The 19,756-nt window shown below is 42.0% G+C and overlaps 1 protein-coding gene across 6 annotated transcripts in view; it reads right to left on the reverse strand.

The window, feature by feature from the left end:
• Window positions 1-19,756, reverse strand: part of TRIO (trio Rho guanine nucleotide exchange factor) — a 270,904-nt gene that overhangs the window by 197,840 nt on the left and 53,308 nt on the right. For all 6 annotated transcript variants that reach the window (XR_014474954.1, XM_083188252.1, XM_083188251.1 and 3 more), the window contains exons 6-9: window positions 7,262-7,384; window positions 5,290-5,481; window positions 3,646-3,777; window positions 1,208-1,438 (exon numbers count right to left, since the gene is read on the reverse strand). Coding sequence is in view for 5 of the 6 variants with exons in the window: in XM_083188252.1 (XP_083044378.1) it covers window positions 1,208-1,438; window positions 3,646-3,777; window positions 5,290-5,481; window positions 7,262-7,384 (678 nt within the window). In the remaining variant the exon portion in view is untranslated. The remainder of the gene's footprint in view (window positions 1-1,207; window positions 1,439-3,645; window positions 3,778-5,289; window positions 5,482-7,261; window positions 7,385-19,756) is intronic.

Genomic DNA, 19,756 nt, shown 5'->3' on the forward strand with positions numbered 1-19,756 from the left:
GACATGGGATGTAACTGGCGTTACTGTGGACATGGTATGTAACTGGCACTACTGGGGACATGGTATGTAACTAGAACTAAATGATTGCTTAGGACTCAAATTCAGTGCCTGAGATGGTACACAAAAATTGTTTCAGGTTTTAAAACATTGCAAAAAAATAAAATATATTTGTGTGTATTTCATGTAATTGATGTGTTTATACAACAGAAATGCATTTTGTGTTCACACATGGGTCCTGTCTTCATGGTGTGCTGTAGCGCCCCGACAGTCAGGATTTTGACGGTCAGTATACAGACATCGGTACTCCAACAGGGGTGGCCCCTTGAAGGCTCGCTGAGCTGTAGGCTGCTTTTCTCACTCTATGGGGGTTGTGGACCCCCATGAGGGAGAATAGCCTCACAAGACCCAGTCATCTAGCCGTCACAATTTGTTGCTCAGATCCTTATGCTTGACCATTTATTCTGCTTCCATTTATTTTTGGTTTCAATTTAGGATTCTGGCTGTTGGGCAGTTTTCGTCTGCAATTAGACAGGCGGAATTCAATGTTCCATCTGTCGACAGGTGAAAAGTGGGCGTGGCGGTGAAACCGGTCGTGGATTGGCAAGAAACAGCTGTGAATTTGACAATCCATGGCTGCTTACGACAAAAGAGTTCCGACTTGTTTTAAAGTAGTTTTCACTTGATAGATATATATCTATATAATGTACATATACATACTGTATCTGTCAAAATGTTTGCATGAATGCATATATATTGTAAAAGCACCTAAAAAAAAGTATTAAACAATATAAAAAAAATAAAATTAGAATTGAATTTCGTTATCTTCTCCCAAAAGACATCTGAAACAGAGACCATCTTCAACACCCTGTTTGTCTATGCTTTAATTACAACTACATTAGGCTTTTTATTAAGTAGTTGAATGTAAATTGAAAACTGGGAAAAATTTTCCTAGACTTAAAAATGTGTATTAACATTTATTTATTTGTATTTATTGAGCATCATTTTTTCCAAACGAAGCACAAAAATAGCCCCAGTTGAGACATAACAAAAATGGAGTTTACTGTATTTTAGGAATATAAATGTGTTATATAGAAATATAAACTGCTATAAATGTAAATAGGTATATACAGTTACGGTATGTAGAAAAATTTTGGGCTAACAAAACTTCAGATAAAGCTCAATTGCATTTCATGCATATATAATTTACCTGTTGAACATCTTGTTGAAAAACACAGAGTTGTAATCGTTGATGCAATCGAACTTTGCGGTGCTGCCATATATTTTCGAGCTGTCGTTGATGGTGTAGAACTTCATGAATGGCATCCAAGACATGATGTACAGCCTTTGAATAGTTAGCCGAAGCAGTCAATGAATCACAACTGCCGGGAGTTAATGGCCGCTGAAGTTTGTCAAGCAGTGATTTACCATCTTGGCTCACCTGTACACAAAAATAAGTAACAAACTCAAGAATTCTCAATTTCTTTTTATCGAGTATAATTATATTCTACAATTTTTTTTTTTTTAACTAGACATAGAATGGGTCCCACCAGGCCACCCCTGGGCTGTAAATACAATTAATCTGTTTGGCCGAAACTAGGTTTACCTCGCTCCCAGCCACTTTAGTTTTACTAAATGACTGCGGAAACCTATGTGCATGACCACACCACAGTGATCGCAAATACGCTCTATAGCATGTGTTTTACCATATATTCAGGACCGGAAACTCCACTTCACGAAGTGAGTGGGTCTGCGGAGACGCACTGTTCTCCAGGCAATCCACTGGAGCTGTTGAAAGCAGCAGGGAGCACAGAGCACAGCCCAGCACCAGGAAGCACAGAAGGCGTAAGTGCCAGGGAGCGCAGAGCATGGGAAGTACAGCCCGGCGCTGGGGAGCGGCAGAGAATGGGTGGAGGAAGAAGAGCATGGGCATACTGGAAGCAGCAGTGAACCGAAGAACCAGCCAATACTTGTAAGAATGAGACCTGCCTCCTTTCCCCAACCTCTCCTATTCACGCCGTCACCTCACCCCCTGTCGTAACACTTTGCTCCCTTCACCTCACCCCCATCACTTCACACCCACTCTCCCCGCTGTTTCCCCCCATTCTCGCAATAGGAAAATCTGGAGTCTTGAAGGTTTTTTACACCGCAGTGGAACAGGATCCTGTTTAGCAGCATGCAGTTTCTTGTGTCTACATATTGCATTTTAGCAGGATGCAGCAGGCTTGTGCTTGTATCATTTTGAGTAAGCATCCTGCTAAACAGCTCCTGTCCGACTGCATCCTGCTAACATGAAATATGTGTAGACGCAGCCATAGATGTAAATGTGCAGGCTCCTTCCTGCCAAACAGGTCCCTTTAAAAAGGGACCTGTCAAAACGCAATGTGTAGACGCAGCCCAAGCCATGTTGACCTTTTTTAATGTGTCGACCAATAGTGGCAGACCTAATGACAGTCGACATTAATATATTCAACCCTATGACCCATAACCTAATGGAGAGGGAAGACTACTACTGTCTGAACATATTAGTTTGGATACCTTAAAAATTTAAATACTTAAAATTACAGTATGATTGGGAAAGTAATGTCAATCAAATCAATCAAGGATTATTAAAATTTGGAGTTGTGCACCATATAATAAATGTTCAAAAGGCTTAATGAATGTCATCCTTATATCCAGGGCTATTTTTCAGTAGGTTCCAGCAGGAACTGAGGCCCTTATTCTAGTTCACTCTGACAAAATATTTCTTAGATGGACAAAACCATGTGCACTGCAGGTGAGGCAGGTCTAAAACCCCACCCAAATCTAATTATCTCTGCACAAGTAACACCTGCCTCACCTGCAGTGCACATGGTTTTGTCCATCTAAGAAATATTTTGTCAGAAAGAGTGAACTAGAATAAGGGCCTGGAGCCTGCTGAAAAATAGCCCTGCTTATATCTATTTAGCACATAAAATAAGGTCAACAAAAAATGAGGGTATTTAGTTTTAATTTAAAATGTTTTAACACAGCAAAACAAACCAGGTACCAGCAAGCCAACAGGAAAATACAGGTTCTTGTTTAGCATTTATTTACAGATCAAATCAGATTTTGCGAACCGCTGGAGGATAAAGACTACTGCTAGGAATCTTAGGGGGGGATACTCAAATGCTTTTTTATATTATGCATATCACACACATTAAAGGTTGGGTTTAGCCTCGCATAGTGACTAAAGCCGACCATACCAATGGGGACGACGCAAAAAGTCAAGTTTGTGCACTCAAACGGGGCCGGGGCTGAAATGATGGTGCACGGCAGCCATACGCACCGGAACGGAGCTACATTTGAATAACTCTGTTGGGCACCCTAGTAGTAGTAGTTAATTTATTTATAAGGCGCCACAAAGTGTCCGCAGCGCCGTACATAGCAAAGAAAAAACTAATTACAAGGTAACGTACAGGGTGTGTTGATAAAATACAGTGTTGCCTGCACGTAAAAAATTTAATCCAGCCCAGTGTTCTGCTATTAACATGCCACCAAATTTTACTATATGTCATTTACTGGCCAATATATCAACAGAAATTTTTACGGGAAAACCGTAACACATTTGAATCCTAATTGGAGCTCAAAATGCTGACATCGGAAGCAGCATTGCTTGCAGAAATTTACCTCAGAGTAGGCTACAGTGATATGTTCATAAATTCCTTGATGATGATGTATTGCATCTTCTAGATCTTGTAGCTCAGATGGAAGCTCAACTTTCCCGCAAGCCTTACACCATGAATCAACATTGCTCATGTACTATAGAAAAAATAATGAACAAAATATTTCCTTATGAAAACAAAACATGAAATAGATCTGAACATTTATATTATCTTAATAACTATCTTTACATACTATGTTTCAATAGTGATATTATAATAAAAACGTTCCTGCTCTACAGCTTGAATACTTAATGCATTTATATTTTTATTCAACTTTGTATCAGCAAGAGAGAGATGAACAAGAAACAGCATGGTGGTTCACATTGTCTAACAGCATAAAGAAGAGCATGTCATATTGTGATTACCCTGATCATGTCATGTGTGTAATTTAAATTATATACAGGGGGCACTGTATCAAAATCTGTGATCTGAAGCAATAACAAATTATGCGCATCGGAGATAAATAATACTGCTGCCATAAACTGCAAACTATGGAAACTATGGACTTATCTGTTTTCTGCCAGAGGGGTATATGGGTCATTAGGTCCAGAGTGCCTAGGTCAACAGGCAATAGGTTGACAAATGAAAAATTACAAAATGGACAAAAGGTCAACATGGGAAAAAGTCAAAATGTTTACATGGTTATTTGGTGTTGACATAGACACCGTATAGGTGTACCTCGTCCCCTACACTCACCGGCTCACTAAAATATTCTCCCTCTATGCCCAATGTGATGGCGACGTATGAACAAGTCCGTAAAAAAATAAATAAATGAATATTTCATGTGTTAACTTAATGGGTGCCAACCAATAGTGGGTGACTTATTGAGTGTCGACATAGACACTGTTGACCTAATGACCGCACCCCCTGCCAGAGGAACTTTGGATTTATACCATACCGAGTACTTGAGGATACCAGTTTTAAATATCTACAAATGCTGGTTGCATGTCCTGTTTTCAGAGACTATGATGGAATGTAGTGAAGGTAGTTCAGTATCTATCTTTAGAAATCCACACAAGAGGTTATAACTTTATATACGTCTTTTGCTTTACTCAGACTCTGGTTTCAGAATGATCTCAAAGTAAATTACTTCTATTATGGCAGTTTGGAACAGATGCGAAAAACTCCGGAGGTGCTGTGTCAATAATTATTATTATTTTAAATAGCACATATTCCATGTATGCCCAACAAAGGTATGGGTATTTAGGTCAACGTGTCGACAAGCAAAAGGTCAGCATGTAAATGTTCGACATGACGTTTAGGGTTTTTTGTGTCTAAGTTGATATGGACACAGTATAAGTGTATTGCGTCCCCTGGCTTGGGTCTCTGCGCTCGCCATGCTTCAGGCACGTTGCCTCAGCACACTATTATATTCCCCCTCCACGTCTACTGGTATGGTAAAGTATAAACAAGTCCTTTATTTGGGGGGAAAAAAACATGTCAACTTTTTTCGTGTCAGCCTAATGCACATGTCGACCTACTGTCAGCCAATAGTAGTTGACCTAACGACCGCTTACCTCCCCAAGACACTGCATCAAGAACCAGAAGAAAGTGGTACAAATTTATATAGCCCATGAAACCATTTGGGTAAAACAAGCCTTTTACTCACCTGTTCAGCTTTCTGGTGAAAAACAGAAGACATATCTAGCAATGTGCTGCGCTCATCTAGCGCAGCTGCAAACATTTTCCATTCCTGCTCCAGCTGATTGGCAATCTGCTTGATCTGTTGTGAAGCATAGTGTCCAGATTCCATAAGTCGATTGGCAACTGACATGATACGGTTTATGTTCACATACACATTCTGCAAAAGGGAATACAACAAATTTCAATAAAAAATAGATTTCAGTTTACCATTAAATTATTAAGTACACATGTAATCTACAGTCACTATGGGCATAGAGCGTGCAGCCTACACGGGCCCAGAAGTAAAATATGGGGGCATATCTACCACTGGATAGTTTACCCATGAGTCAGTAGCTCTCCTGCATAAAACCCTATTACATTTAAATGAATACACACCTACATATTTACTATCCCAAGCAACATTATATTGCTATACCTTGGGTCACTGGAAAAAGCACTCACTTAACAGGTTTGTTTGCAGTGGCCTGCTCCTCTTATACCAGTGGTTTCCAACCTTGGTCCTTAAGTACCACTAACAGGTCACTTGGCAAATGCACAGGTGTAATTATTTTGCTTGTGATTCTGTGTGGAGACCTAGAAAATGTGCACTGTTGGGGGTACTTGAGGGACAAGGTTAGGAACCACTGTTCTATACCAATTTGCTAATATATATATATATATATATATATATATATATATATATATATATATATATATATATATATATATATATATATATATATATATCTATATCTATCTCAATAGTTCAACCAGCGGCACTCGCATGCAACAAAGACACTGACTCAGCGAGCTCAGTAGAATGACATGTTTCGGTTTTTAATAACCGTCCTCAGATACCTGAGGACGGTTATTAAAAACCTAAACATGTCATTCTACTGAGCTCGCTGAGTCAGTGTCTTTGTTGCATGCGAGTGCCGCTGGTTGAACTATTGCTATTTATTCACTTGAATTTCGGAAGGTACCGCAACTGTTGTACGGCTGTTTTGGAGACTTAGAGTGCCGGCTATTTCCTATATATATATGTATATGAGAGAACAAAACCAAAAATCAAACGGAATGGAACAAAAAGAGAATGAAGGAGGTGGAAGTGTAATCCACAGGGGACATTCTTAATAAAAGCATCAACATAGGCCACAAGGTCAGCTAGCAGAAAAACTTGATGAAGGCGCTGTGGGTCACAGGGATATTGCATGAAAAGGAGTTAATATGTACCATGTGACACACCACCCACCCACCCCCCCCCCCCCCCCCCCCCCCAAAAAAAATGTAATTCAATTTCTATGTATCATTTTGCAAGATCTGTAATATAAAATAATTTTTCTTCAATAAAAAAATGTTCAGGTAAAAAAAGAAAAAAAAATGTCCATGCATCAATATAGGTTGACAAGTTAAAGAATATATTTATATAACTTATCTATATATTAATTTATTTACATCTTACACTTTGCCTTTTATTGTAAGTCACTATTTTTTTCCCCTCATGTATATATTGTTAGTGGCTGCAGAACCCTCGTAGTGCCATATAAATAAACAACAATAATAAAAAATAATAATAATAAGAATAATAATAAAGTTAGGACTCAACATAATAGCAAAGGAAAAGCACAGTGATCTAAAATATATAAAAAGAAATAAAAAGAAAAAATACAAAAAGGGAGAGACACCAGTCATTGATAATTTGGGATTTTTGGTGGTCTTACCTACTGTAGCACAACAAATACAAAGAAGAATGGAATTTGTAGAGGTTAAAGAAACAAAAAATGTCAGTGTTTGAAGAAGTACCATCTCCAGTCACAGCACCAAGGCATAATCTAGACATTTTAATGCCCTGAGTATCTCCTTTCTGTGGATTCTGTAGTTAACATTGTGGCAGGCACCGGGATCTGTTGAGGACTTGTGCGGAGTACAGGCAAAACACACATATATAAATCACTTACCATGCAATTCATAGCAAAATGATTGTGCTGTGTCTGAAGTTCCATAGCTTGATTGTGACTGACCCCAATATCTGTGTAACTCGTCAAAAACAGACCTTTGTTATGTGCAATCCAGTCAAACATCTAAAAGGAAAGAAATGTGCTAAATTGGTAAATACTGAATTCTATTAATATATAAAAGTATTGATTAATAGATGGAAAATGTATCTTTAGTAAAATTCTGCATTCCTTCAATTTTGTGTCTTAACTCTTTGAGTGCCAAAATGCCAGCCTACCTCACATTTGTTATATAAATGTAAATAAAAAATGTAGTGTAAAAAAAGATTGTTTATCTTTAATATAGGAAATATAGATGTCATTATGATGAATAAAAATGTTTTCACAAATTCACTTGGCACTCAAAGGGTTAAATATTGAAACAAATATTGCAGTTAATCCTCCCCATATTGCTAAAAAATGTTATACCTAGCTTTCGAACGTAAGAAAAGTTTAACAACTAAAATATAATTACAAATTACATTAATGAAACAGACCTTTAATGTCACAACACTAAAAATTATAAAACGAATTCCATTTAAAGCTAGTTTTTCTATAGTGATTATAAAGAAATGCTAAAACATTATTGCATAGCAGATCTTTATTTATTTTGGTATACTTCGCCTCAAGAGCGCTCTCTCTTTTCTCATATAGGGTTTTGTCCCTTTAATACTACTTGCTAAAGTGGTTCTACGGTTACCACACTATTCTACTTGCCATTGGTTAAGATTTCTATACAACCACAGTAGAGAGAATCTCTTAGTAGAAATGGAATGCAGGAGGCTACAGATCAGTGGCACAGTCCATGGCACATGTGACTGTTCATATTTTATTTATTTACAAGTTATTTATACAGCACACACATATTCCGCAGCATTTTACAGAGAATATTTGAACAATCACATCAGTCCCTGCCCCAATGGTGCTTACAATCTATATTCCCTACCACAAGTACATGCACACAGACATTCTAGGGTTAATTTGTTAGGAGCAAATTAACCTACCAGTATATTTTTCGATCGTGGGAGGAAACCGGAATACGCAGAGTAAACCCACACAAGCAATGGGGAGAATATACAAACTCCGCACATTTAGGGCATGGGGGGAATCAAACTCTTGACCTAAGTGCTGTGAGGCAGTAATGCTAACCACTACACTGTCCGTGCTGCCCTGTCTTGATTTAATACAATCACTAAATTAAATCATAGTGCATCGGTCAGCGTTGCAGTCTTACAGGGTCAGGCACCGCTGGTCTCAGACTTCTTCGGCTGTGCAGCATGCCAAGAATGCCCAGCACTGACTGCAGTAGTTCCCCAAAAGTTTTCTCCCTTCTGACTAACACAGGCAGTTGCAGCCCCCATAAGAAAGCCATAACAAAGCGTGTAATGCTGGGTGCAAGATTTAAAAGGACAAATGCAACTGAAATGATAGCACATTGGTGCTCAAATTTTATGCCGACATTTTTAAGGAAGTCCCCATGAGTACATCTGTGAGAGTATATGCTCCACAACCCTACTCTAGCATCAGTCTTTTTATTGTTGTGTGTGAAAACTATATTTCTGATTCCAGTTCCCAGTCTTGTGTGCTACATTAGTTCCTGCTCCATTTTTTGGGGTATCTGTCTCTGCTTGTTCTTGCTGGTCGGCTTTGTGCAGTTTTCCTGTCCAATGTCTGCATGCCATTCAGCGTACTTTAGTGTATACTAGCCCTTGTACCAGGAAACTCAGACTGAGGGCTATAAACTGTGTGTCAGGTGATCATCAGCACGTTAAACTCAGCGCCCCAGTTCAGAGTCTCTGCCAATGGTATGGGTTTGCATCTACTATTCATCATTGGCTGACAGACTACTCTGGACCACAAAATGAATGGTGATGCCAATCTTTCACAGCAAGAGTTGTTTCTCTTCACTGGCGAGGATATATTCAAGTAAGAGAACTAGAAGCCCCACACCATGCCAGTACCAACCAGTCACCTTCGTTACAGCCAGAACCACTGCATGCAAAGTTTCAGCAGCCAGAGTTTCTTCAATACATGGGATTCTGAATCAAAGTTTGAGGGGGACCCTAAATGTCTGGGATTTCAGAATCAGTGCTGCATCCAGTTTTAGGGCTAGGCTGCAGATTTTTCTTCTGAGAAAACCAAGGGGGCTTACAACATCTCCCTGCTGTCCAGACAGGCCTAACATGGGTTTCCCCACTGTGGAAGAGAAACGATCCGCTGGTCGAGAACCAGAATTTCTGGAAGCCTTCACCAAGGGTTTTCCAAACCTAGGCTAGTGTTTTCTAATATCCCTGCGTATTTGGGTAGACCATAATCATAAAGAAAGGCTGCACAAAAAAAAAAAGAACAGTCACAATGATTTCACTTCAAACTTCCTCCTCCTTTTGTCGTACTTCCGTGAATGTCTGATTGCTCTCCCAAACTAACACATGCCAAGTGAAGAGCATCTGGTTTTTCCTTTATTGCTCTTCTCCCCGACTTCGAGATAATGCATACCTCAGTTTCTTTCTATGTCAATAAGCTATAAAACCGTGAAAATCTCTACTAGGTTTTGTGGATTCCGGAACATGCAAAAAGTCAGAAAAGTTCTCACCACCATAGTATAGAAATAGTCCCTAGAAGTACACTTCTCCCAAATAATTATATAACACAATTCTTATGATATAGTTGAGTGTATGCTCAGTTCATCCAACCACAACCATATAGATGATACAGCGGTAAGCCCCATACACATTAAGTAATATTTTAAACAATATCACAAATTTTTCCCATTCTGGGTGATATAGTTTAAAATATTGCTTAGCTTGCAGGCTAAATGTAGTCATGGATGTGGCTTCAAGCAGGTCGTTAACTATGCCCTCCCTTGTCCTGAATGTACAGGTGATGGAGCACATCCTTAACAAAGCCCAATATTGCTGCACAAAGAAATTGCATAGTGTGTACCCAGCTTGTCATATAGCAATGTGACTAAGATGCAAAAGCAAATATTGCTGATTAAAATGTTTTGTGGCATGTCCATATACTGTGGGCCAGATGCACCAAGCTTCAAAAAGTGATTATAACCTACCAATCAATCAGCTCCTAACTTTCATTTCTTAAACACAGCCTGTGGCCTGGCAGTTAGGAAGCTGATTGGCTGGTTGCTTATTACGCTCTACATTATCACTTTTTGAAGCTTTGTGCATATGGCCCACAGTGAAAATGTATCTGCATATGAAATACTACATTATAGGAAAACACTGCAACTTAGTATCTCGTTTGCAGATAGAGCTACAGTCGCACACAGAATATAGGCATGACTATGATATGATATCACTTTAGTCAGCTTGTGCACCCTATTCAAAGTGATGTGAATAAGCCAAATTTTGGAGGCAAAACAAAAGAAGACCAACATTTGTAAACACAGGTTTACAACTAGGCACAAGTAGAAGAATGCCTGTTTAACATGATTGCAGCAATGATTAAGGTGGACACATCCTTATCTTTGGACATTTTTCCTTCATAAAACTGAAAGCCTGGACTTTATCCAAAGCTTCCATTAAATTCTTCATTAGACCTAACTAAATGTGAAGTGGTGGTCAAGTTATTTTATTCAATGGAATGTTCTTGGTAAATTCTCTCCAGCAACACAGACTTCTCTCATTGACCACTTTTTTGTGATTTTAAAGTATAGGTACTATAGCACAGATTGCACTGCTATAGCTCTTCCTGCTTCTCCTCTATATGAAGACAAAGCAAGAAGCAATGCCAACAAGATGTATTATCATCTTGGCTGCCAGAGTGGGGAAGTGAAAACGATCACGGGTCAGAGCACACATGCATCACCCTACTGCTGATGTGCTCACCTGCCAGCCAACTCCAGTGGGCATGTGTGAGATCTCACAAACTTTGAAGACCTCCTATGCAGCCTGTAGTCTGACAGCCACCGCATCCAGGTACAGTAGCTGTGAATGAGGCAAAGACAGCTGCAGCTATCGAAATTGATAGCTGCAGGAAAAGTCAGTAGCACTTATCGTTCATAAATTGGTTGGTACATCGGTGTGCTATCTTAAAGGAAGTAGTGTTGATAAGGAGGTATCCACCTAGATCCTGAAGCGGGCAGGGCAGTGAGGCTCATAAAATGGGGTGTGGCCTGGTAGGGAGGGAGAGCAGTTGGATCCCTCTACCTCACTGACTGGGCATAGACCGCTGGAGGTGTTATTGATGGGGACGTTCCCGGCACCAATGGAGATGCAGAACTTTCCCCAAGCGCTATTTGTTATGTGAATAGATGCCATGCACATAGCATCTATTCATGTGGCACCAGCAAGACAGTGAGTGATTAAGGCAGAGTGCCGTTAAAGGGGCAGGACGCAATTTGCCATTTAAAACAAATCAGGCAGGGCGCGACTAAAAAAGTCTACCATTAACACACAATCCCACATTAATACATGGGGGAGGTGCGGTATCAGCTAATACCACTAAACCCCACACATTTACCTTGTAGTGGGACAGAAACCAGCAAACATCATAACACCAAGCAAAAAGAGGAGGATTCTGCCCCAGGACCAGCACATTGAGGAAAATGACATACAGTAGATGGAGATTCTGATTTTAGAGGATGAGGAGCCTGGATAAGACATATACTCAGAAGGGAGTATTGATGAGCACATACTGTAAATATAAGCTTTACTTTTAGCCCCCCCAAAAAATGTTATGTTGATTTACATTCTAGATCCACAATTACATGTTCATTGATACATATAATGCCAGGTACAAAATGGCTGTGGAGTAGTGTGTTAAAAATAAAAACATGTTAGGGACTTTAAAAAACGGTACCTGTGTAGTTTCACGGCACCAGCATGGCGCAAACTATGTTAAAAAAGTAACTTAACTCCATGCCAACATGGATAGTTCATACCTCCACTATCCATTTTGGCATGGAGTTGATTTTAAATAGCGTAGCGAGCCACCAAGCCCGCAGCGTGCCCCGCAAGGGGACTCAGACGCACGGCGCCATACTGGCGTCGTGAAACTACACAAGTACCTAAAAAACAAACAAATTAGCCATTTCAGTGGCTACAGGTGGAAAGAGGTTTGGTGCAGTTTTCTTGAATGAAAACACTAAATAAGTCCCCGTGGGGCTAATTCTTTTCCCCTAGGTACATAGAATCTATTTACTAAGTAAGGAAGAATTTACTCTGAATAGAAAAGATTAAAGGTAGTTAGAGTTCGTCTTTGCATATATCTATATACGTTAATTTAGCAATGCTAGAGACAGACACCACTACAGCAACGTAGAGTTGTATCCAGGGTTATGTATCTAAACTACCTACTTCATCAAATTAAACACATTTATTAAAGATGATGGGCATATGCAACTTCTGGAATTTAATTGGACATGCTGAGTGTTGATATTATCACTTAGTCAAAATGGTTACTGGCAACATAGTATACCAAACACAAGATATGAATATATTACGACCAGTGGCCTTATTTTGTAGGGCCATTACAGATAGTGATGGTCAACATGCTTTCCCCTAGCATTAAGTTGAGTGTATTGTAAATTATCTATGTCACGACATTTAGTTTCGCTGTAAAAAGTATTCATATCCAAGTGCATGTGGTGTATGTTGGTCATCATTTACACTATAAAAACATCAAAATAATTTTGTAAATGCATTAGCAATTTCCAAGGGTCTGAAATTTGCCAAATGCTATACCCCCAAATATAAGATCTTTGGGTATTTGTGTATTATCACGGCGGCCCCGTAGGGAAATCACATCGCATGGGCCATCTAAGGGTCATGAGATGCGATTTTTTACTGTAATTTATTCACTGCTCTCTCAGCCCTGGGGCATCGCATCGATTTTATAGGGCGTGCGATGCCATGAAAGCTGTACCATTATATGATTGTATGACATACAATGATGTTTTAGGCCCCCCTACCCCCACTATCAACGCCACCCCGAAGCGTGACGAGTGCAGCGAGCCCTGCAAGAGGCGGCGGAACGCGTCCTACGACCTTTTCATTCCCCCACTATCCACGTCGGCGTGGAGTCGATTCTATATAGTGTGGCGAGCGCAGCGAGCCACCAAGCCCGAAGCGCAGAGAAACCCACGAGGGGACACGGATTACTTTTCATATATTCCATGTCCGCTCGCCACACTATATAAAATCAACTCCACGCCTACGTGGATAGTGGGATCATGAAAAGGTCGTAGGACGCGTGCCGCTGCATTGCCACGCTTCGGCGTGGCGTTGATAGTGGGGTGGGGCCCTAAAACATCATTGTATATCATACAATCATTTTATGGTATAGGTCATGTCATGGCATCGCACACCCTATAAAATCGCATATAATTGCATGCGATTTTGCGGGAGGTGCGATGCGATTCCCCAGGGCTGAGAGAGCAGTGAATAAATTACATAGGAAAATTGCATGGCACTAAAATGGCCCATTCTTTCTAGATGCAAGCGTATACCCTCTAGATCTGGGGTAGCCAACCCTAGTCCTCGAGAGCTACCAACAGTGCATGTTGTGCAGGTCTCCTCACAGAATCACAAGTGAGCTAATTAGCTCCATCTGTGGATCTTTTAAAATGTGCCAGTGATTAATGAGTGCAGCTGTGCAGCAGCTAGGTTGCCTGGAAAATGTGAACTGTTGGTAGCTCTCGTAGGCTAGGGTTGGTTACCACTATTCTAGATCTTTCTGAAATTGAATATTAGCTCTGAAGTCTAGCTGAAATCATAGAATAATACAGGGGTTCTCAAACTCGGTCCTCAGAATCCCACACAGTTCTGGTGAACTCTGGTGAACTTCAAATAGATCTAGCCAATCTTCATAGACAAGTGTTTTGTTGTTGTTTTTAATGTCCATTTTACAGGTTGAGTCTCAGTAATACCCCTTTTACACCCAAAACCCTGGTCAGACACTGGTCTTTGAACACTGGAGTTCCCAGGATCTGACCCTGCTTTATACCCCACAGCACTTTGACCAGGGTCGGACCTGGGTCTGCACCATTTACACTGAACCTGTGTCAGCCCTGCTTTTCTTGTGGAGATCATTAAAAATGCTAAGAGCATTAGGGGCCCCCGGACATACATTGTGTGTGTGTGTGTATATGTATATATATATATATATATATATATATATATATATATATATATATATATATATATATTTCCCAAATGTTGTTTATGAACATATTTCAAATGATGTAAAAGTGCAAGCAAATGAATTGATTAATCTGGCTAATGAAAAACTGGCTAATGAACTACTAGTTCCCATCTGCTGCAGGTACCCTGCCACTGACATCCCATTCGCCGCAGGGACCACGCGGCTGCAGGGGGGAGTTACGTGCTACAGGAGCTGCCGCCAGCACACACACACACACCCCCCTCAGCAGCCTGACAGCTCCCCCCCTTCCCCAGGAGCAGTAGACACCCCCCTACTGCAGCAGAGGGTACAGCATTGCATGCCGTGTAAGGACCCGCTGCGGGTGCCTCAACCCGCAGCGGGACCATTTACACCATTTTACACCATTTACACCAGTCTCTACACAGGCCCTGACCTGGGTAGAGGCCCCTTGTAAATGGACACGGCTTCACCCCATTTAGACTGCCGATGATCTGTGGTGTAAAAGGGGTATTATCCGTATATCCAAAAAGTTAAATATTCCGAAAAACTGTGTTTTTTCAGAATATGTCAGGGTTTGTTTTTGGTTTGACCCCCCACCCTAGCAGTGTTTTATACTTACCTCGTTCCCCGGTGTTCATGGCGGCCATCGGAATCCTCTTCAGTGACATCCACAGTCCCAAGGATGCATTGCGCCGGTGCCAGCTGCCAGCCATGGCTAAACAGTGGAGTGCATAGGGGGAGGGGCCCTAAACTGCACACCCTGGACATATGAGGTGCTACCTGCTGAGACTTGTAGTGCAGCAAGCAGGAGGAGGAGTTTGCAGGTGCACACTAAATATATATGCTAGACCTTTTAATATCTTGCTATATTGCATTTGAGGTTATTAGCATAGTAATGGCCATTAGTATGGGCTTGTCCACCGCGTCCAGGTTACCTCAATAGGACAAGTCCCTAACACTACTCTGGGACAGGTCCAGGGCACAGGGCCCCCCAGGCCGGCCCAGCAGAACCACCCCATGGCATCACATTAGTGTGAAATTAAAGTGATAGTAAAAGGGATAGGGGAAATTAAATGTGATAGGACTTACCTAGGTAAGAAGTAATAATAAATGTGAAGGGTGCTACAAATATATTAAACAAACTAAAGGAGTGATTGAAAGTATACGAAAGTATTGCTAAACAGTGGAGTGTGCAAAGTGCTGAAGCCATGCTATTAACCCCCGATACTCTAAGCTGCCTAGAGCAAGACCCCAGCAGTTCCATGCTGTGAGGCTTGGTTACTGAATACAATAAACTGTAAAAGAGTTCATTTAAAGCCTATGAGCAGCACTTGGCTGGGAGTGTAGCAGGCTCCCAGCTGCATTGCTGCAGCGTATAAAGTGTATATGTAAGAATGTTTTAATCAAAGTTTTTTTTCATTTTTTTTTTTATTGAAGTGTAAGAGGAAAATTCAATACAAATAAGTCGTGTACACAGTTCAATATGTAAATCGCACAATAATTTGTCGAATACAAAATAAATAAAAAAATACCCTTAATACTAAATCAACATGTCAGTATCATTTGTTTATAGAGGAATACACATAGTAGGGTATAAAAGAAAAAAGAAACAAAGATAACTATAATCATGTGATGGGTTGAGGTTCACTGCAAAGCAAACAACTCCATCGCACACAAGCCCAGAGGAGTAGGATGTGTATTTAAGGTTAGTAGTATCAAGCATAATTGGGGGATGCAGCATGTGAATTTGTGTTTCGGACCACAGCGTGTTTCTAAAGGATCACCATATCTGTTCTTTTAGACTGAGTATGGGATAGAGGGTTAATATAGCTGTCCCACTTATTGAAAACATTTTCAGTGGATATATCTTTCTGCAGAGATGCATCAAGCCACTCCATTTGAAAAATGTGGAACAGTTCATTTAGAAAGAGAGAGAATGGGGTAGCAGTAGGGTGTAGCCAAAATTGAAGGATACATTTATCAGCAGATGCAGACACAATATTCAAAAGTTTATGGACATCTGCATCACCCAGGTTTCCTTCTGGCATAATGCCAAATATTGCCCACTCAGGAGTCCATGACAATGCTGAGACTAGATATTGTGTAGCATATTTCCACATTTGGGTCCAAAAACCCCATTTTATGGGACATTCCCATAAACAATGGTATAATTCTGCCCTATGTGAGGTAAAAATGGTCATCAATCAAACAGCAAAGATGCAGTGTCAAAAATGTCCGGTGTATAACATTCATGAACAATTCTGTATAGGAAGCAACAGGAACTAGTTTAATGGAAGTCACTAAAGTTTTCAATAATTGTTTGATACTCACTGAGGGAGATGGTCTCTCCATTGTGACATCCCTGTTCTAATAACATCATGTTGAAGAAGAAGAGTATGGAGGAATGAGTAGTGGATCGAGATTGGCTTAAAAGGGGTATTTTCCTGTCGCAATAGAGGGCCAAGGGTTTTGGTACTCTTTACTTAGTGCGGCGCCCGTCGCGGGCATCGCGGGTACATTAATGTATGGCCGCGACGCGACCGACGCGATGCCCGCGATTTGCCATTGAAATCAATGTAAAACATAAAAATCGTGTCGGTCGCGTCGCGGCCGCACATAAACGCACCCGCGATGCCCGCGACGCGATGCTCACGATTTCCCATAGGGAACAATGTTAAGTCGCGATGGACCCGATTTTAGTGTTAAATGGCTCAATCAACCCGATTTGGCCATAGGAATCAATGTTAAATGGGCCACAGAGCCCATTAACCCTTAAATGTCCCCCCAAATTTTTAACGCCACCCCACGATCCACGCCAACCCGAAGCGTGGCGAGCGCAGCGAGCCCGCGAGGGGCGGCGGTACGCGTCCTCCGACCTTTTCATGCCCTACTATCCACGTCGGCGTGGTGTGAGAATATAATAGTGTGGCGAGCGCAGCGAGCCACCGAGCCCGAAGCGTGGCGAGCGCAGCGAGCCCCGCGAGGGGACGCGGATACCTTCACAGGTAGACGCGTCCCCTCGCGGGCTTCACAGGTGTCCGTGGCGACCCGGACACCTGTGAAGCCCGCGAGGGGACGCGTCTACCTGTGAAGGTATCCGCGTCCCCTCGCGGGGCTCGCTGCGCTCGCCACGCTTCGGGCTCGGTGGCTCGCTGCGCTCGCCACACTATTATATTCTCACACCACGCCGACGTGGATAGTAGGGCATGAAAAGGTCGGAGGACGCGTACCGCCGCCCCTCGCGGGCTCGCTGCGCTCGCCACGCTTCGGGTTGGCGTGGATCGTGGGGTGGCGTTAAAAATTTGGGGGGACATTTAACGGTTCATTGGCCCTATTTGGGCTGTGTGGCCCATTTTACATTGATTTATATGCCAAAATCGGGTCCATTGAGGCATTTAAGTGTCAAATCGCGGTCAATCAGGCTTTTTAACATTGTTTCCTATGGGAAAATCGCGGTGATCGCGGTAATCGCGGGCATCGCGACCATCCAATTTTACCCGCGATGCCCGCGATTACCGCGATCACCGCGATTTTTACCCGCGATGACCACGATTTTGATCGGCGGCGCCGTTCTAGGTAAAGAGTACCAGGGTTTTTTATAGTCAACTGGGGAGAGCACCTTGGAGAGACCAGCTATATAATATTGTGCTTGCAAATAAGCTAGAAGGGAGGACTGTAGGACTGAAAACTTTTCAACAGCTTGTGCAAAGGTAAGTGTTTTTTTCATCCCTATATCTACAAAAAGTGACCTAAGGTAGTTATCCCCATGTTGTCACCATATTGTGAATGTATGATGTGTGTGACTATCTTAAAATCTTAGATTCAAGATAAAAAGGAAGATAAAGGGACACATATGGATGGGCTAAGCAGGCATGTCCAAAGTCAGGCCCGGGGGCCAATTGCGGCCCGTGCTGTCATTTCAAGCGGCCCGCAGTCTCCAGCTGGAAGCGGGCAGAGCATCAGATGTGGGAAGCACAGCACAGGACACTAAAGGTGGGGCCCCTGCGAGCATGCCTTTACCTTACTGTCTGCTGCAGTGAGGAGGTGCCGGCCGTCACAGTCAGATGTGTTTGGCGTCCTACCCCTGATACTCCACAATCACAGTGACAGCATTTTTTGGGGAGGGGGAAGCTTGCTCCCAAAACATGCAGAGCGGAGGAGAGCAGCAGCAGGAGCCCAAGCATCTCCTGTCCTTGCAGTGCCTGCTTTGCCTCTCCTTCCTCTGGCTCACACAAGGGTCTGGGAAACATACAGAGAAGGGAGGGGGCAGAGTGGGGGACATACAGTGAATGGAAGCAGGCTGGGGGAAATACAGTGAAGGGGCAGGCTGGAGGACAGAGTGAATGGGGGCACAGTGGGGGACCATTCTGATGTGATTAATGATTCAATGAATGTCAGCCTGAATGGTCGGCCCCCACACATTTACACTTCACCAAATCTGGCCCTCGTCACAAAAAGTTTGGACACCCCTGGGTTAAGGTTTTCATTATGACGCAATATATGCCATACTTTATGTGTAGTCATAAGTAACTGATTATTCTGTAGTGACGCAGGTATTTTAATTAAAGTATATACAAGTTTAAAATGCACTTACTCTCTCCTTGGTGGTCTAAGGTGAATACAGAGCACTCTGTTGGCTGCTGGGTCCCACAGCCCCCTTCCAGGAAAAGGCAATGCCTTCTCTTATAGCCTCACACCTAAAAAGGTGTCATGAGGAGGTAGAGAGAAAGCTGACGAAGACAGCAAGCTAATTATTTCCCTGGTGTCCCAAAGTGGCCAGGAGACTCTGCCAGCAGCCATTGGTTGCCCACCTCTGGAGTATGGATTTAGGCTAGATGTTGAAGGCTTGGCTCCTTATCAAAATCCTGGAAGACCATTTTTGAGGTAACTTTACCCTCACTCAAGACATACCACCACCTGGGTGGTGACTGACATCATAGGTGTGCTCAGGCACAGAAAAATGACCACTAGGGACAATTTTAAAAGGGGAGAATAACAGACACATGCACTAAACTTTATTGAGAGGAAAAAAAAAAAACGGCAGAACCATCTTCTGTGGTACAAGTTGTACTGCTGTGAACATCTGTATGCTGTACCCTCCAAACAATATTTACAAAGAAGAGTTTTTAGTGAGTTTTTTGAGCAGTAAATATCTTGCCTTCAAGACTAATGCTCCATCATCCAGCTATTTCAGGTTGAGCCCAGTAACTCCGATATGTGCACCCTGCCAGCTCCCAAGCAGGGCCTGGCCCATGGCGAGTGAGCAGCTGACATTAATCAGTATGCGTGGCCGCAGCTTGCATACACAGCAGGTGCAGTTCCAGGTGCCGCTTGAAG

The sequence above is a fragment of the Crinia signifera genome, chromosome 5 (genome assembly GCF_055691185.1).
Source record: "Crinia signifera chromosome 5, ASM5569118v1, whole genome shotgun sequence".
In the NCBI taxonomy this organism is placed as follows: Eukaryota; Metazoa; Chordata; class Amphibia; order Anura; family Myobatrachidae; genus Crinia; species Crinia signifera.